A 19,897-nucleotide genomic window follows, 5' to 3' on the forward strand; every position below is an offset into this window, starting at 1 on the left:
CCCTGCCACATTTTATGTTTTTATGTCATATTTTATCTCTTTTATCTTGTGTACCCCTTAACTAATTATTGTAATCATAGCTATTACTAGTTTTACTACTTTCGTCTTTTAACCTTCATAGTAGCTTTGTAACTGATTAATCCACTCCCTTTGCTATATATTTATCTTTCTGGTGAGCGTTATTATTTCATGTTTTCTTGGAAAAATTTAATGTGAATTCCAGTTCAAGATGGCAAAATATGAAGATCCTGAAATCAACTCCTCCCAAAGACCTATTGAGTCTATAACTACATACAGAACAATTTCCTCTTTTAAAAAACCTAAAGTCTGGCTGAGTGGTAACTATACATCAGGAAAATGAGAAGAAAAGCACGGTGAATCAGGTAGGATGTACTGAGACACACTCTTACCGTAAATGCCACCCTCAGTGCTATGACCCACAACCTGGAGAAAATTCTAAACCTGGAGCTTCTGTCTGAGGAGTGAAGGGTTTGAACCTCACATTGGGTACCACAACTTTTAGGAGCCGCACCTGAGAGACAAGCCCCCAAAACATGGAACTTTGGAAACCAATGGGGCTTGAGTCCCCAGACTCACAAGATTGTGTCATTCTGGCAACCAGGTCAACAAGGGCCCAGGCACTTGGACTTACCTTCTGTAGGGCCCAGCTCAGAGGGAGCTAGTCATGCCCAGACTTAAAGTAAAGGAAATTCCCTTGCTTATATTAAGGTGTCAGCCTGAGAGGCAGGCATCTAATTAGCACCCACATCCAGTGATGAAGACCTGCAGGTACCATCTTCGTGCTTTCCCTTGTCCATGCTCCAGAGCAATATATCTCCCAGAAGAGAGCTTTTACATGCATCCGGTGCACCGATCGTTGCAGCTGACTCCCTGGGGACATTACTTGACTGCCTGACTCTGGAAGCCAAAGGAGCTTGCATTCCTAATCGCATGAGATTGTAATGATCATAAAGGAGCTCATACCCCTGTTAGGCACTCCAATTTTTATGGCAGCTACCCAGGAATACCTCTACATCACCTGGCTCTGGCAGCCAGTGGGGCTTATACTTGTGGGTCCCATAGGACAGTAGCTAACAGAGAAAGAGTTCTTAAACAGCTACCAGGCCCCAGCCAGCAAGAGGCAAAAGATCCAAGACCTCAGTCTTTCTGTTACAGAGGGCTATTAGCTAATCATCATGGCTGCAGCCTGAGAGGCAGACTTCTAATTAAACACACATCTATGGGCTAAGTGTCATGCTTTCCAGACACCTCAGAGGGTGAGTGCTATCTTCAAGAACTCCCTCTGCTACCCTCCAGAGATCCAGTTTTTCCTGCAAGGGAATTTTACATGCAATTGATGCCCTAGTTTTTAAAACAAGTGCCCCAGTTTCTGCAGCTACCACCTAGGGAATGCTCCTTCAATGCCTGGCTCTGGTGGCTAGGGGGCTTGCATTTATGAGACCAACAGGACTTGAAGCAATTGAAGAGATGGTTCTTGGCAAGCTGCCACCTCAATACATAAGGCAAATGCTAACAGCCATAAAAAGGGAAATAGACAGTAATAGAGTCATAGTAGGGGACTTTAACACCCCACTTTCACCAATGGACAGATCATCCAAAATGAAAATAAATAAGGAAACACAAGCTTTAAATGATACATTAAACAAGATGGACTTAATTGATATTTATAGGACATTCTACCCAAAAACAACAGAATACCCTTTCTTCTCAAGTGCTCATGGAACATTTTCCATGATAGATCATATCCTGGGTCACAAATCAAGCTTTGGGAAATTTAAGAAAATTGAAATCATATCAATTATCTTTTCCAACCACAATGCTATAAGATGAGATATCAATTACAGGGAAAAATCTGTAAAAAAATACAAACAGATGGAGGCTAAAACAATACACTACTAAATAACCAAGAGATCACTGAGGAAATCAAAAAATACCTAGAACCAAATGACAATGAAGACACGATGACCCAAAACCTATGGAATGCAGCAAAAGCAGTTCTAAGATGGAATTTTATAGCAATACAATCCTACCTCAAGAAACAAGAAACATCTCAAATAAACGACTTAACCTTACATCTAAATCAATTAGAGAACGAAGAACAAAAAAAACCTAAAGTTAGCAGAAGGAAAGAAATCATAAAGATCAGATCAGAAATAAATGAAAAAGAAATGAAGGAAACGATAGCAAAGATCAATAAAACTAAAAGCTGGTTCTTTGAGAAGATAAACAAAATTGATAAACCATTGGCCAGACTCATCAAGAAAAAAAGAGAAAGACTCAAATCAATAGAACTAGAAATGAAAAAGGAGAAGTAAAAACTGACACTGCAGAAATACAAAGGATCATGAAGATTACTACAGGCAACTATATGCCGATAAAATGGACAACCTGGAAAAAATGGACGAATATTTAAAAAGCACAACCTTCTGAGACTGAACCAGGAAGAAATAGAAAATATAAACAGACCAATCACAAGCACTGAAATTGAGACTGTGATTAAAAATCTTCCAACAAACAAAAGCCCAGGACTAGATAGCTTCACAGGTGAATTCTATCAAACATTTAGAGAAGAGCTAACACCTATCCTTCTCAAACTCTTCCAAAATATAGCAGAGGGAGGAACACTCCCAAACTCATTCTACGAGGCCACCATCACCCTGATACCAAAACCAGACAAAGATGTCACAAAGAAAGAAAACTACAGGCCAATATCACTGAGGAACATAGATGCAAAAATCCTCAACAAAATACTAGCAAACAGAATCCAACAGAACATTAAAAGGATCATATACCATGATCAAGTGGGGTTTATCCCAGGAATGCAAGGCTACTTCAATATACACAAATCAATCAATGTGATAAACCATATTAACAAATTGAAGGAGTCAAACCATATAATCATCTCAATAGATACAGAAAAAGCTTTTGACAAAATTCAACACCCATTTATGATAAAAACCCTCCAGAAAGTAGGCATACAGGGAACTTACCTCCACATAGTAAAGGCCATATATGACAAACCCACAGCCAACATCGTTCTCAATGGTGAAAAATTGAAACCATTTCCTCTAAGATCAGGAACAAGACAAGGTTGCCCACTCTCACCACTATTATTCAACATAGTTTTGGAAGTTTTAGCCACAGCAATCAGAGAAGAAAACGAAATAAAAGGAATCCAAGTTGGAAAAGAAGAAGTAAAGCTGTCACTGTTTGCAGATGACATGATACTATACGTAGAGAATCCTAAAGATGCTACCAGAAAACTACTAGAGCTGATCAATGAATTTGGTAATGTAGCAGGATACAAAATTAATGCACAGAATTCTCTTGCATTCCTATACACTGGTGATGAAAAATCTGAAAGACAAATTAAGGAAACATTACCATTTAGCATTGCAACAAAAATAATAAAATATCTAGGAATAAACCTACCTAAGGAGACAAAAGACCTGTATGCAGAAAACTATAAGAGACTGTTGAAAGAAATTAAAGATGATACCAACAGATGGAGAGATATACCATGTTCTTGGATTGGAAGAATCAACACTGTGAAAATGACTATACTATACAAAGTAATCTACAGATTCAATGCAATCCCTATCAAACTACCAATGGCATTTTTCACAGAACTAGAACTAAAAACTTCACAATTTGTATGGAAACACAAAAGACCCCAAATAGCCAAAGTAGTCTTGAGAAAGAAAAATGGAGCTGGAGGAATCATGCTCCCTGACTTCAGACTATACTACAAAGCTACTGTAATCAAGATAGTATGGCACTGGCACAAAAACAGAAATACAGATCAATGAAACAGGATAGAAAGTCCAGAAATAAACCCACGCACATATGGTCACCTTATTTTTGATAAAGGAGGCAAGAATATATAATGGAGAAAAGACAGCCCCTTCAATAAGTGGTGCTGGGGGCTTCCCTGGTGGCGCAGTGGTTGAGAGTCCGCCTGCCGATGCAGGGGACGCGGGTTCGTGCCCCGGTCCAGGAGGATCCCACATGCCGCGGAGCGGCTGGGCCTGTGAGCCATGGCCCCTGAGCCTGCGCGCCATGGCCCCTGAGCCTGCGCGTCCAGAGCCTGTGCTCCGCAACGGGAGAGGCCACAACAGTGAGAGGCCCGCGTACCACAAAAAAAAAAAAAAAAAGTGGTGCTGGGAAAAATGGACAGCTCCAGGTAAAAGAATGACATTAGAACTCTCCATAACACCATACACAAAAATAAACTCAAAATTGATTAAAGACCTAAATGCAAGGCCAGACACTATAAAACTCTTAGAGGAAAACATAGGCAGAACAATCTATGACATAAATCACAGCAAGATCCTTTTTGACCCACCTCCTAGAGGAATGGAAATAAAAACAACAATAAACAAATGGGACCTAATGAAACTTAAAAGCTTTTGCACAGCAAAGCAAACCATAAACAAGATGAAAAGAGAACCCTCAGAATGGGAGAAAATATTTGCAAATGAAGCAACTGCCAAAGATTAATCTCCAAAATTTACCAGCGGCTCATGCAGCTCAATATCAAAAAAACAAACAACCCAATTCAAAAGTGGGCAGAAGACCTAAACAGACGTTTCTCCAAAGAAGATATACAGATTGTCAACAAACACATGAAAGGATGCTCAACATCACTGATCATTAGAGAAACGCAAATCAAAACTACAGTGAGGTATATCACCTAACACCAGTCAGAATGGCCATCATCAAAAAATCTACAAACAATAAATGCTGGAGAGGGTGTGGAGAAAAGGGAACCCTCTTGCACTGTTAGTGGGAGTGTAAATTGATACAGCCACTATGGAGAACACTATAGAGGTTCCTTTAAAAACTAAAAACAGAACTACCATACGAACCAGCAATCCCACTACTAGGCATATACCCTGAGAAAACCATAATTCAAAAAGACTCATGTACCACAATGTTCATTGCAGCTCTATTTACAATAGCCAGGACATGGAGGCAACCTAAGTGTCCATCAACAGATTACTGGATAAAGAAGATATGGCACATATATACAATGGAATATTACTCAGTCATAAAAAGAAACGAAGTTGAGTTATTTGTAGTGAGGTGGATGGACTTAGAGTCTGTCATACAAAGTGAAGTAAGTCAGAAAGATAAAAACAAATACTGTATGCTAACACATATATATGGAATCTAAAGAAAAAAAAAGGTTCTGAAGAACCTAAGGGCAGGACAGGAATAAAGATGCAGATGTAGAGAATGGACTTGAGGATGTGGGGAGGGGAAAGGGTAAGCTGGGACAAAGTGAGAAAGTGGCACGGACATATATACACTCCCTAATGTAAAATAGATAGCTAGTGGGAAGCAGCCACATAGCACAGGGAGATCAGCTCGGTGCTTTGTGACCAACTAGAGGGGTGGGATATGGAGTGTGGGAGGGAGACGCAAGAGGGAGGAGATATGGGGATATATGTATACATACAGCTGATTCACTTTGTTATGCAGCAGAAACTATCACACCATTGTAAAAAAATTATACTCCAATAAAGATGTTAAAAAATAAATTAAATTAATAAGTAAATAAAAGCAATAACTGCCTTGAAAGAGTAATAAAGCATACATAACTCACTTTTTCACTTATAAAAATATTATAGTCCATTGGGTTTTGTTCTGTGTCTTGGTTATTTTCAGTAAGAACTGCAAATTCATTGTTTTCATTTCCTAATTTATAAAGAAGATGCTGAAATTCAACTGCAGATTCCAGAGGCTCAATTCCATAAGAAAGATTTTCAAACTGCAATATTCCTCTGTAAAATTAAGGTTAAAAATTTAAGTGCTTTTAATTAATTCTATATCATAAAACTCCGACAGAACTCCTAAAAAAAGGAGGAGGAGGAGAAGAAGGAGGAGAAGGAGGGGGAGGAGGAGAGTGAGAAGAAAGATACAGAATGTTTTTGAGCTCAGTATTTTGACCCAAACTCTTTATGTTTTGGAGATGACTCTGAAGAGATAAAAAAAGGTCTTCCCCAATCCAAAAAAGTAACTTTCCATTTAAAGTACTTTACAGTTATAAACGCAGCACAAATTATGTAATCAGTTGCTAGCAAGTACACAGCATTACTGTGATCAAGTCATTCTCCCGTCCCCGACGCCAGTAATTTAATGAAAGCAATAGCAAATAGAACTCTGTATAAATTTCTTTCTGTTTTGCACTGCAATGATTACATTGCTTGCATAAAAAAAGGATACATAATCAGTAATTTTATTCATAAAAATAAAATTCAGCAGTAATTAGAAGAAGGCATTTATGAATTTTGTTTATGTACCTAGTCCGAATAGGAAATTAAAAGCTAAATTTTAAAGAGTAAACAACTTTTATAAGTATTCTTTCTTGAATACAGGTAACAGTTCAAGTGACTACTCTCTAAAAAACACATTTCAGAATTCCATGTAAAAAGCACTGAGTAAAATTCGTTTGTGGAAACAAGGCTCCTACACTACAAAATGAAGGTGAAGAATATCCTGACAGAATGGAAAACTCTCCAAGCACTAAAGAGGAAACCCTACAGTTCTTAGAGAGATTAAGATAGTGATATTACTAGAAAAATGAGTACCATAATAATACTTATTTGTTTATATAGAAGTGCTTCCTCTCTCTGAAGATGATTTCCCTTTGTGAAACAGCATGCTTTGTTTATTTATTTTTACATCTCCAAACACTGGGCCAGTAGCTGGTACATGGTAGGTATCAAAAATACTCTATGTGCTGAAAATATAAGCTACCCAAAACTTAGCTCTTCCAACTTGCTATAGTCAGACACGTTCAACTGTCATTTCTGTACTAAAGAAGAAACAAGATACAGAGCAAAGACACCAGGAAATCTAAACCTTCAAGAAGTTAGACATGTCTCTGGTCAGTGGGGAAAGTAAAGGGAAATCAGAGAAGAAACATATTCAGAGGAAGAGATTATTATTATTATTATCATTATTCACTGAATAACCTCCACATGGGAATCCTCTACCAGCTCCACACTTAGTATAAACTAACAAATTCTCTGCAGACAAATATCATAACCATGGTGTTTGCATATTAACGACAAAAAAATACATAACCTCAGTCCAGAGCACGTGCTAAGTGTGACAACAGAATTCAGATATCCTTCAATATATCCTTGGTAGTAGCACTGAGTCTGGGGGGGAAAATATAAAGTGGTTACCTAGGAGTTGACAAAACTTTCTAATGATTTCTTAACTTTTTATACTTAATAGAACTTTCTGAATATTTTTCACAGGCTATATACAGTTTATATCAGTATCAATAAAGTGACATTCAGAAAAAAAGTCTCCCCATATTTGCCACTTTCACTATATTAACTACTCTTTTCAGATCAATACTTGGGATTATTATTTTACATCCTGCTTCCAAAGTTTTATCCCATATTTTAGGTAAAATTATTTTCCAATATATAAATTTAGGTCATCAATTAAAAGACAAAGATTGTGAGTATGGATTTCCTTTAAATTCTGATATTCTGCTAAAAAGAAACATCTAAAATTTAAGGGCACAAAAAGATTGAAGAGCTAGAAAAAGATAGACCACACCAACACAAACCAAATGGATGATTCTGAAGCGATACTAATACAGGAAATGTAGACTTTAAGGCAAGAAGCATTACTAGAGATAAAGAGGGACATTTCATAATGATACATGAGTTTCAATTCACCAGGAAGATATAAATATTCCAAGTTTGTATTTATTTAATAACATAGCTTCAAATTATAAAAAGCCAAAACTGAAAGAATAAAAATAAATGCATAATCATACTAAAAGATTTTTAAGCACATACATTTCTGTCAGTAACTGATAAATCTAGCATTCCGAATCTGTAGAAGAGTTGAACAGAATGTTAACCTAATATAGGTAAAACCCTACTTAAAAACTATATATAATATACTTTTTTTTGCACAGAGTTCTTTTCTTTAACGATTTTTTTATTGAAGTGTAGTTAATTTACAATGTGTGTTAGCTTCAGGTGTACATCAAAGTGATTCAGTTATACATACATACACCTATATATGTATCCTTTTTCAGATCCTTTTCCATTATAGGTTATCACAAGACACTGAATATAGTGTGTTGTACAGTAGGTCCCTGTCGTTTATCTATTTTATACATAGTCATGTGTATATGTTAATCCCTAACTCCCAATTTATCTCCCCCTCCAGCTGCCGCTATCCTTTCTGGTAACCATAAGTTTGTTTTCTGCCTGTGAGTCTATCTCCATTTTATAAATAAGTTCATTTAGATAATTATTTTAGTTTCCACATGTAAGTGATATCATGTGATATTAGTCTTTGTCTTACTTCACTTAACATGATAATCTCTAGGTCCATCTATGTTGCTGCAAATGGCATTATTTCATCTTTTTTTATAGTTAAGTAATATTCCATTGAATACACTTTCTTTTTTTGCGGTACGCGGGCCTCTCACTGTTGTGGCCTCTCCCGTTGCGGAGCACAGGCTCCGGACGCGCAGGCTCAGCGGCCATGGCTCACGGGCCCAGCCGCTCCGCGGCATGTGGGATCCTCCCGGACCGGGGCACGAACCCGTGTCCCCTGCATCGGCAGGCAGACTCTCAACCACTGCGCCACCAGGGAAGCCCAATACACTTTCTTTTTAAAGAACATGTAACATTTACCAAAATGAAACCATATTCTGGGCCATGAAACACAAAAACAAATTGTAAAGGACTGAAATCACACCAAGTTCAGTCTCTGACCACAGTACAATTAACACAGAGACATAGCAAACATCATCACAGACAAAATAGGAAAATTATATAATTTCCAAGATAGTGCTATAAATTTTGGTATAAATCAATGTATGTTTTCTTATTAACACATGCCTTTATGTTAGAACTATGTGGAGAAGGAAGGAGCAATAAAAGGGAAGTAATGGTCCTTTCCAATAGAAGTGAAGTAACATATTTCAATAATTCAACAAATTTTTATTATATGCTATGTGCCAGGCATTTTTCTAGGCACTAGGGATGCATCATTGAATAAAACAGACCAAAAGCTCTGGTGAAATGAAGATTATATTGCACTGAAAAAACAGAAAATAAATAGATAAAATATATGGTACATCATATATTGATAACCACTATGGAGAAAAACAAAACAGGTAAGTTAAGAGAGTAATAAGGTTAAGAGTGCCATTTAAAATAGGGGTTAGTCAAGGACTAACAGGATGGTTCTGAGCAAAGACCTGAAGGAAATGAGGGAGAGAAACATTGTATCTTGGGAAAGAGCAAACACCTGGATCAGAAGAAATAGAAAGTGAAAATTTCTTGAAAGGAGGACATGTCTGGTATGTTTGAAGAATAGCAAGGAAACCCAGGCGACTGGAACAGAATAAGCAAGGTAGAGAATAACTGGAAATGAGGTCATAGAAGTAAAGAGAACCAGACTGTGTAAAGCCTGTAGGATACTAAAATGACTTTGGTTTTCACTTTGTGAACGATAAATCATCCCATGGAGGCTTCTGAACAGAGAAGTGATATGATCTGACCAGGTTTTAATAGGATTGATCTGGTTGTCGTGTTGGGAACTAACTGAGGAGGTGAGCAAGGTGTGGAAGCAGGGAGGTTATTCCGGAAGTTACAGCAATAATCCAAACTAGATATGATGTTTACAGTGGTATCAGCAGATAGAGACAGAGGAAGAGGGTGGATTCTTAGTACATAATTTGAAAGGTAGAGTCAATATGATTCATTGATGGATGAGACAGGGACTAAAAAAGAAGGAAAGGATTTCAATCTATGATTTCAGGTTCAGTAAGATTTGTACTTGTTTTTATTTAATGTATATTCATTTTATTATTTAATGTATATTCATTTTATTATTTAATGTATATTCATTTTATTATTTAATGTATATTCATTTTATTATTTAATGTATATTCATTTATTCAACAAAATATAAACTAATTAATTTAATTGTGCCTATGTTCTAGGGAGAGTAGAAGGTAAGTCAATCTAGTTTGTCTTTAATTTACCAAGACTTCAAGAAAGCCTAATAATGGGTGAAATGAGGCATAAGTGGATCACTTAAATACATCCCCTGTGAATACAGTCTTCTGTATCAGGAAAGTATTCAATGTAAAAAGGGTTTTAAAAATCTTCGAAATATAAAATTTAAATCTTACCTGAATATTTGAAGAATGAGAATTCACAGATCCTTGATTATACAAATAAACCATGAAATTCTCTGCTAAAAAAAATCTGAATATAAAAAAAGAATGAGAGAATTTTAAGTTATTCTTTTTGAAACATGCAAAGCAGTAGTCAGCAAACTTAAATCCCTCAAGCCAAATCTGACCTACCTTCTGCATTTGTAAATAAAATTCTATTTGAACACAGCCATACCCATTCACTTATATATGGTTTATGGCAGCTTTCACGCTACAACAGCAGAGTTGAGTCATTTTGACAAAGATATTATCATCCTCAGGGCCTAAAATATTTACTATCTGGGCCTTTAGGGAAAAAGTTTGCCAATCCCTGACAAAGGTAGTGTCTTCTTTTGACCTGTATGTAATCTTTATTCAAAGCAATAAGCATTTACTCAAAATAATTTTCCTATCTTATACTCCTTTAAAAAATAAGAGACTACAAGACAAGAGAAAAGCATTTTAAAATTTACAAAGATACGAAATGGGTGTAGGATTATGAGAGTTTTCTATTCTTTCATTCGTTTCTTTTAAATTTTTCTTCATTTATTTATTTTTTTTGGCTGTGTTGGGTCTTCGTTGCTACGCATGGGCTTTCTCTAGTTGCAGCGAACGGGGGCTACTCTTCGTTGCGGCGCGTGGTCTTCTCATTGTGGTGGCTTCTCTTGTTGCGGAGCACGGGCTCTAAGTGTGTGGGCTTCAGTAGTTGTGGCATGAGGGCTCAGTAGTTGTGGCTCACGGGCTCTAGAGTGCAGGCTAGGTAGTTGTGGTGCACGGGCTTAGTTGCTCCGCAGTATGTGGGATCTTCCCGGACCAGGGCTCGAACCTGTGTTCCCTGCACTGGCAAGCGGTTTCTTAACCACTGTGTCACCAGGGAATTCCCTATTCTTTCATTCTCTCTCAATTTTACTATTAAATATATATTACTATAATGAAGTGGAAGAGTATTCTGTAAAAGTCATACTAACCAGAACATAGGTGTTGAAACTACAAGTCTAAGTTCAACCTTCTCTGGTATCATTCCCTGTCCTTATTATGCTATTTTACTTATGCTTTCTCACCTGGTGCTCACTCCTCAATCCAATGCAATGTAACTAGACCACCCAGTCTAGCTTCTGCTGGGAATCCTCCATTAAAACAGTTGCCATAGAGATTACTAATGACCTGCTTGTTGTTAAATCCAAAAAGCAGTTTGAGTCACGTAAAGCTACTCTAACACACTATTGACCACACTCCCCTTCTTTAAAACATCTACTCTTCAACTTCAATCATACCATTTACCTCTGGTTTCCCTCATATCTTTTTGTCTACTTTTATAAGTCCCTTCATCTGGATCCTCACTTCTTCACTTAAAGGCTTCCATGGCCTTCAATTCTGGTTGTTTTTCCTTCTCATCATTAATATTCACCCCCACCTCTGTATCTTGTTCATTTCTGGTGCCTCATTTGTACCTATATAAAAAAGATGGCTCTGAAACCCACACCTCTCTCACATGACCTGAACTAAATATAACTGGTTATTTGGGGTCTTCTGTGGTTTCATACAAATTTTAGGATTATTTGTTCCACTTCTGTGAAAAATGCATGAGTATTTTGATAGGGATTGGACTGAATCTGTAGATTGCCTTGGTTAGTGGTATGGACATTTTAACAATATTAATTCTTCCAATGCATAAGCATGGTATATCTTTCCATTTATTGGTGTTCTCTTCAATTTCTTTATCAATGTCTTACAGCTTTCAGAGTACAGGTCTTTCATCTCCCTTCGTTAAATTTATTCCCAGGTATTTTTTCTTTTTGATGCAATCGTAAATGGGATTGTTTTCTTGATTTCTTTTTCTGATATTTCATTATTAGTGTATAGAAATGCAACAGATTTCTGTATATTAATTTTGTATCCTGCAGCTTTACTGAATTCATTTATTAGTTCTAATAGCTTTTTGGTGGAGTCTGTAGGGTTTTCTGTTACCCTACCATCTGTAAATAGTGACCATTTTAGTTCTCCCCTTCCAATGTGGATGCATATTATTTCTTTTTAATTGCTATGGTTAGGACTTCCAATACTGTGTTCAATAAAAGTGGTGAGAGGGGGCATCCTTGTCTTATTCCTGGCCTTAGAGGAAAAGCTTTCAGCTTTTCATCATTGAGTATGATGTTAGCTGTGGGTTTGTCATAAATGGCCTCTAATATATAAGTGAAGGGGATTAAGAGGTATGAACTACCAGTTATAAAATAAGTAAGTCATAGGGATGCAATGTACAACACAGGGAATACAGTCAGTATAACGTAATTATATGGTTTGTAATGTATAAAAATATAGAATCACTATATTGTACACCTGAAAATAATATGATATTGTAAGACAGCTATACTTCAATCAATCAATCTATCTATCTATCAATCAAACTGCCACTGGACATTTCTCCTGGATATCCCCTGACGCAGGTGTGCTCTCCTTCTCCTTCACTGCCCCACCAAATCTGTGCTACCACTATGTCCAATCTGTTACCTAATCTTTTTTTATGCCACCTCAGTTATGTCTAAAAAATAAATAAATAAATCCTACATGGTCATAATTATACTTCTCATTATTTCCCATATAAGTTTCTTGCAATAGCTTCCTATGACTTCCTATAGTCATGGTGTCCTAATTATTATACAGGTGATTTCCAAAAACAGAGTAGATACGTGCTCTATCCATCTCCCAAGCTCCAGTCCCTCTATTTCTTACTACTGCTTATAGTTTCAATAAGATACTCAAATACAATATGAGTTCTCTCTTTCCCTCTTATGCACTTGAAAAGTTCTTTGAGTGGTCAATTACTATTCTTCCCTTCTGTCTAAAGGAGTAGGTAGGTTAACACTTCTTTTACTCAATGCCACTGTTTGGCATCTAACAACACAATGAATCACTTGTTTACACTTCTCTCTTTAAGAAACTTCCTCTCAGCCAAAATACTTTGTTTTTTCTTCCTTAAAAAGCATTCATATTCTTCTTTTTTTCTCTGCTGAACATTTCTGAAAAAGTCATTTTCACTTAATACTTTCAGTTTCTCACAATTCACCTCTCCTTAATACCATGTAGTCTAGTTCTACACCCAAAATTTAACTGAAATCTACTTCTTGAAAGTTACAAATTGCTTCCGAGCCAGCCTTTCTCTACTGGGTTTCCAAGAGAGAATTAAACCCTACAGAAAGTTATTTAAAATATGTTCACAATTCTCTTAGGCATGGTATATAGCTGGTACTATTTTCCATAAATTACTCACCAGTTTCCAGAACACTGTATGATCTAATTTCTATATTAAATCCCTTATTTCATTTTCCTGGTGGTGAGCCTGCCTCCCTGATCAAACCCTAACTGATACAGTTACAGACTTACTTCTTTCTTATCACATCCTGCCCTGATTATACAGGTCCTGCTGGTTCTGCCAACTTAAGATCATATAGATTAATCTTCAGGAGACAAGTCCCTATTTTTCCTGTTCGTAACCCCCCTATTCACAAAAGACTATGAGGCAATAAGACCAAAAAATTAATTCACAGGAGAGGATCTGTTCATCTGAGACAACTAAAATTTTTAATAACAAGTACATTATTTTTAACACTCTATTTTTATTATAAGTAAATAAATTCATATAAATAAAATTAAATCTAAAAGTAAAGAATAAAAAATTACCTTTGCCTAAGGTGCACGGTATACGGTTTCTCATCTATTGGAATAATATAGGATACCTGTTCCTAGAGAATCCAGAACAACTGAGAGTGAAGACAAATGTAATAGAAGAAGTGAAACAACAATTTTACATCAACTAATCCCTCCATATAATGCTTAAAATGTCTCAGACTATGTGTGATTTAAAATATGCAATAATATATCAAAAATGATAATATTTATTTATTATATTATGCATTCTTACTATATCCACAAAAACAAGCCCAATCTAAGGAGTTGTATAGCACTAGAAATCTATATGTGACTGAATTTTAAACTCTTCTAAAAGAAGAGGCGATGTGCCATGCTGTAATGCCTACTCAGGTAGCATCATTGGGATAATAAGGTACTCTACACATCAGTGAAGCTTAACTTAATCCATTAGGCACAAAAATTATTTATTTTAACCATTTTCCTGAAATGTACGGCCTGCTTCCTATATTTTTAAACAGAAGACCCTTGAACAAAATTTGGCATAGTTTTTTTACTCCATCCCAATTATTCTCAGGTTAAAACATGGATGGCAATGAGTTGCAAAATCAGTTGGTCAGTGAACCTAAGTGATGAGATTTTATCTTGCAAAAAAGAACATGTGAAAAGCCACAGTTAGAACATCATTAAAAAGAAAACTTAGTTAAAGCATATAAAAATCAAAAAGACACAAATACCACAACACAAAAAAAGATAAGCCTTTCCAGATCTGTGAAAATAAGAAGCAACAAGGAGACAATACAAATCAAAAAATAATAAGGCAAGTTGTTAAAAGGTCTAGTAAATGATCAAAAATGAAACAGGAAGGTTAACATCACTGGTGTTATGAAGTCAAGAGGATACCATGTACCTGCTGCTATGATATGATGAGAAGAGGACTTTACCTCTACGGTAATCTTCCCTAAAACTCATAACCTCAGTCTAATCATGATAAAACATCAGAGAAATCCAAACTGAGGGACGTTCTACAAAATATCTGACTGATATTCTTTAAAAATGACAAGGTCATGAAACAGAAAAACAGAGCAAAGGAGACTGGGGAGACATAACAACTAACAGCAATGTAGTATCCTGAATTAGATCCTGGAACAGGAAAAGAACATTAGTGGAAAAACTGGTGAAATCCAAATAAATCCTACAGTTTGTTAATAGTAAGGTATCAATGTTAATTTTTTAGTTTTGATAAATGTAATGTGTCAACATGGTTATATAAGATATTAAATTTAGGGGAAACTGAGTGAACATATATGGGAGCTCAAGGTAGCATCTTCACAAATTCTTCATAAATTTAAATCATTCCAAAAATTTTAAAGGTTTTTTAAGTAAAACCAGAAATAAATTGAAGAAAGAAGCAAAACAGGTATATGCCAGATATAAGGCAGAAATACCAAACATAGGATACTGATACTGAAGCAGCAACATGTCCTAGCTGTAAAATTTACATGAGTGAAAAAAAATTCCCCTTAGAGATCTGAATGTAATAACTGAACAGAAATGCTGGAGAATTTTTCTCTCTTTCTAAAGTGGACCTGATGCGCAAGTCCCCCAAAGTAGTTCTGGGATGAATATTTTTCTCAAAATGAAAACATAATAATTATTAAGATATTAGTATACCAGATATACTCCCTCTAACTATACTGTGAGAGGTAGCATGACACGCATTCTCTCTGCAGCCTATGTACATAAAATTAGCTAGATCTTTAAAGAATGTAGAGGGGTTGATCAATAGAGGCCATAAGAGAATTTATTGAATAATATCAGCAAATATGTGTTTTAATTTTTAATAACAGACTTTCAATGATTAAGAAATTTGATCCCTTCTGGAACTTTTATTTGTAAAGTGTTAACAATAATTTCAACACTTTCAGAAGACACTTTTCCTGTTCACTCACTCACATGGTTTCAAAATCACTCCTCTTCAATGGAACAGGATAGAAAGTCCAGAGATAAACCCACGCACCTGTAGTCACCTAATCTACGACACAGTGGACAATGGAGAAAAGACAGTCTCTTCAATAAGTGGTGCTGGGAAAACTGGACAGCTACATGTAAAAGAATGCAATTAGGACATTCTCTCACACCATACACAAAAATAAAATCAAAATGGATTGAAGACCTAAATGTAAGACCGGACACTATAAAACTCTTAGAGGAAAATAGAGGCAGAACACTCTTTGACATAAATCGCAGCAATATCTTTTTGATCCACCTCCTAGAGTAATGGAAATAAAAACAAAAAAAACTAAATGGGACCTAATTAAACTTAAAAGCTTTTGCACAGCAAAGGAAACCATAAATGAAACAAAAAGACAACCCACAGAATGGGAGAAAATATTTGCAAACAAAGCAACCAAAAAGGGATTAATTGCCAAAATATACAAACAGCTCATGCAGCTTTATATCAAAACAACAAACGACCCAATCAAAAAATGGGTGGAAGATCTAAATAGACCTTTCTCCAAAGAATACATACAGATGGCAAAGAGGCACATGAAAAGATGCTCAACAACACTAATTATTAGAGAAATGCAAATCAAAACTACAATGAGGTATCACCTCACACCAGTCAGAATGGCCATCATCAAAAAATCTACAAACAATAAATGCTGGAGAGGGTGTGGAGAAAAGGGAACCCTCCTACACTGTTGGTGGGAATGTAAATTGGTACAGCCACTATGGAGAACAGTATGGAGGTTCCTTAAAAAACTAAACATAGAGCTACCATATGACCCAGCAATCCCAGTCCTGGGCATAAATCCAGAGAAAACCATAATTCAAAAAGATACATGCACCCCAATGTTCGTTGCAGCCCTATTTACAATAGCCAGGACATGGAAGCAACCTAAATATCCATCAATGGATGAATGGATAAAGATGTGGTACATATATACAATGGAATATTACTCAGCCATAAAAAAGAATGAAATAATGTCATTTGCAGTGACATGGATGGACCTAGAAATTGTCATACTGAGTGAAGTAAATCAGACAAATATTTGAAAGACAAATATCATATGATATTGCTTATATGTGGAATCTAAAAAAATAGTACAAATGCACTTATTTACAGAACAGAGAGTCACAAATATAGAAGACAAACTTATGGTTACCAAGGAGGAAGGGGGGGATAAATTGGGAGTTTGGGATTGACATATGCAAACTACTATATATAAAATAGATAACTAATAAGAACCTACAGTATAGCACAGGGAATGTTACTCAATACTCTGTAATGACCTATATGGGAAAAGAATCTTAAAAAAGAGAGGATATATGTATAACTGATTCACTTTGCTGTACAGCAGAAAATAACACATTTTAAATCAACTATACTCCAATAAAAATTAATTTTCAAAAAAAATCATAGGATTCCAGGAAAAAAAATATCACTCATCTTCACAAAACATATTTTAGTAAAGGTCTGGAAACGCTGTAGACCTTTAAGCATTGGGGGTCTCAGAAGAAGTAGATTTATCTGAATTTACAGTGACCTACATTGAGAATTTATCTTTCTGCTTAATAAAAACTATGGACTAGTCAGTTAGTGTCAGGTTTCCTAGAAGCAGCGTCTGAAATGAGGATACTTTTGTCAGTGCTTTATTTAGGGAGCACTCTCTGGAGGAACCTGCAAGGAAGTAAGAGAAGCAAAATAGGGAGGAAGATAAAGCTAAAGAAAATATGATTTCAGGGCTTCCCTGGTGGCACAGTGGTTGAGAGTCCGCCTGCCGATGCAGGGGACATGGGTTCGTGCCCCAGTCTGGGAGGATCCCGCATGCCGCGGAGCGGCTGGGCCCGTGAGCCTTGGCCACTGGGCCTGCGCATCCGGAGCCTGTGCTCCGCAACGGGAGAGGCCACAACAGTGAGAGGCCCGCGTACTGCAAAAAAAAAAAAAAGAAAATATGATTTCAGGTAAATTCTAGCCTTAGCCTGATACTTCAGGGAAACTCTAGAGTAAAAATTGTGCCTCAGAGTCCTTCCCACCTGAGACAGTGGAGCTGGGCTTTTAGACCCATGTAACAATTAGGCACTGGCTGAAGGGTTACCTTGGGGGATGGGGTCGAGTAACTCCCAGGCAGCTCAATAACTGAAAGGCAATTCTCCAGAGAAGGTTACTAACTCTTGCAGTAGTATCTCAAGAGCCAGGGAACCAACAACCCAAACTGAAATTATAAAAGGATTATGGCCAGGGACTGGGGGTTGGAAATTATAGCTGAAAAGTTCCCAAACCTGAAAAAGAAACAGAAATTCGGAAGCAGGAAACACAGAGGACCCCAAACAAGATGAACCCAAAGAGATTACACCAAGACATATATGATAATTAAAATGGCAAAAGGTTAAGATAAAAGGAGAATTTGAAAGGCAGCAAGAGAAAGATAATTGGGAGATTGGGATTGATATATATACACTAATATGTATAAAATACATAACTAATTTTAAAAAGAGAGAGAAAGGTAGAGTCATACACAAGGGGACTCCCATAAGGCTATCAGCTGATTATTCTGTGGAAACCTTGTGGGCCAAAAGGGAGTGACATGATATATTCAAAGTCCTAAAGAGGAAAACCTGCAAACTAGGATACTCTACAGAGCAAAATTATCATTTAGAATTGGAGGAGAAATAAAGAACTTCTTAAACAAGCAAAAATTAAAAGAGTTCATCAATATTAAATATAACATAAGAGAAATGTTAAAGGGTCTTCTCTAAGTGAAAAAGAAAGGCTGTAATAAGAAGTGAGAATCTACAGGAAAGGAAAAATCCCACTAGTAAAGGCAAATATACAGTAAAGGCTGAGGATCAACAACTTAAATAAGCTAGCATGAAGACTGAAAGACAAAAAACTGTAAAATCAAACATAACTACAATAATCAGTAATGGGATAAACATGAAGATATAAAATATGACAACAATAATAAAAAATGTGGGGGGGGACCTTGAAGATGGCAGAGGAGTAAGACGCGGAGATCACCTTCCTCCCCACAGATACACCAGAAATACATCTACACGTGGAACAACTCCTACAGAACACCTACTGAAGGCTGGCAGAAGACCTCAGACCTCCCAAAAGGCAAGAAACTCCCCACGTACCTGGGTAGGGCAAAAGAAAAAAAGAAAAAACAGAGACAAAAGAATAGGGACGGCACCTGCACCAGTGGGAGGGAGCTGTTAAGGAGGAAAAGTTTCCACACACTAGGAAGCCCCTTCGCGGGCGGAGACTGCGGGAGGCGGAGGGGGGAGCTTCGGAACCGCGGAGGAGTGCACAGCAACGGGTGCGGAGGGCAAAGCGGGGAGATTCCCGCACAGAGGATCGGTGCCAACCGGCACTCACCAGCCCGAGAGGCTTGTCTGCTCACCCGCCAGGGAGGGCGGGGCTGCGAGCTGAGGCTCGGGTTCCGGTTTCGGACGGAGCGCAGAGAGAGGACTGGGGTTGGCGGCTTGAACATAGCCTGAAGGGGTTAGTGCACCACGGCTAGCCGGGAGGGAGTCCCGGGAAAAGTCTGCACCTGCCGAAGAGGCAAGAGACTTTTTCTTCCCTCTTTGTTTCCTGGTGCGCGAGGAGAGGGGTTTAAGAGCGCTGCTTAAAGGAACTCCAGAGACGGGCGCGAGCCGCGGCTAAAAGCGCGAACCCCAGAGACGGGCGCGAGCCGCGGCTAAAAGCGCGAACCCCAGAGACGGGCGCGAGCCGCAGCTAAAAGCACGGACCCCAGAGACGGGCGGGAGATGCTAAGGCTGCTGCTGCCGCCACCAAGGGGCCTGTGTGCGAGCACAGGTCACTCTCCAAACCCCTCTTCCGCGGAGCCTGTGCAGCCCGCCACTGCCAGGTTCCCGGGATCCAGGGACAACTTCCCCGGGAGAACGCACGGCGGGCCTCAGGCTGGAGCAACGTCATGCAGGCCTCTGCCGCCGCAGGTCCGCCCCGCAAGCAGTGCCCCCCCCCCCCCCCCCCCCCCCCCCCCCCCCCCG

General features: G+C 37.7%; 1 protein-coding gene across 1 annotated transcript in view; it reads right to left on the bottom strand.

The window, feature by feature from the left end:
- LOC114897703 (disintegrin and metalloproteinase domain-containing protein 32-like) overlaps positions 1-19,897 on the bottom strand; it is a 174,416-nt gene that overhangs the window by 122,941 nt on the left and 31,578 nt on the right. The window contains exons 3-6 of the mRNA XM_029226723.1: positions 13,910-13,971; positions 10,208-10,283; positions 7,114-7,190; positions 5,630-5,807 (exon numbers count right to left, since the gene is read on the bottom strand). Of these exons, the coding sequence (XP_029082556.1) occupies positions 5,630-5,807; positions 7,114-7,190; positions 10,208-10,283; positions 13,910-13,971 (393 nt within the window). The remainder of the gene's footprint in view (positions 1-5,629; positions 5,808-7,113; positions 7,191-10,207; positions 10,284-13,909; positions 13,972-19,897) is intronic.

Source organism: Monodon monoceros, unplaced genomic scaffold (genome assembly GCF_005190385.1).
Source record: "Monodon monoceros isolate NGI ecotype Baffin Bay Population unplaced genomic scaffold, NGI_Narwhal_1 Super_Scaffold_17, whole genome shotgun sequence".
NCBI classification, from domain to species: Eukaryota; Metazoa; Chordata; class Mammalia; order Artiodactyla; family Monodontidae; genus Monodon; species Monodon monoceros.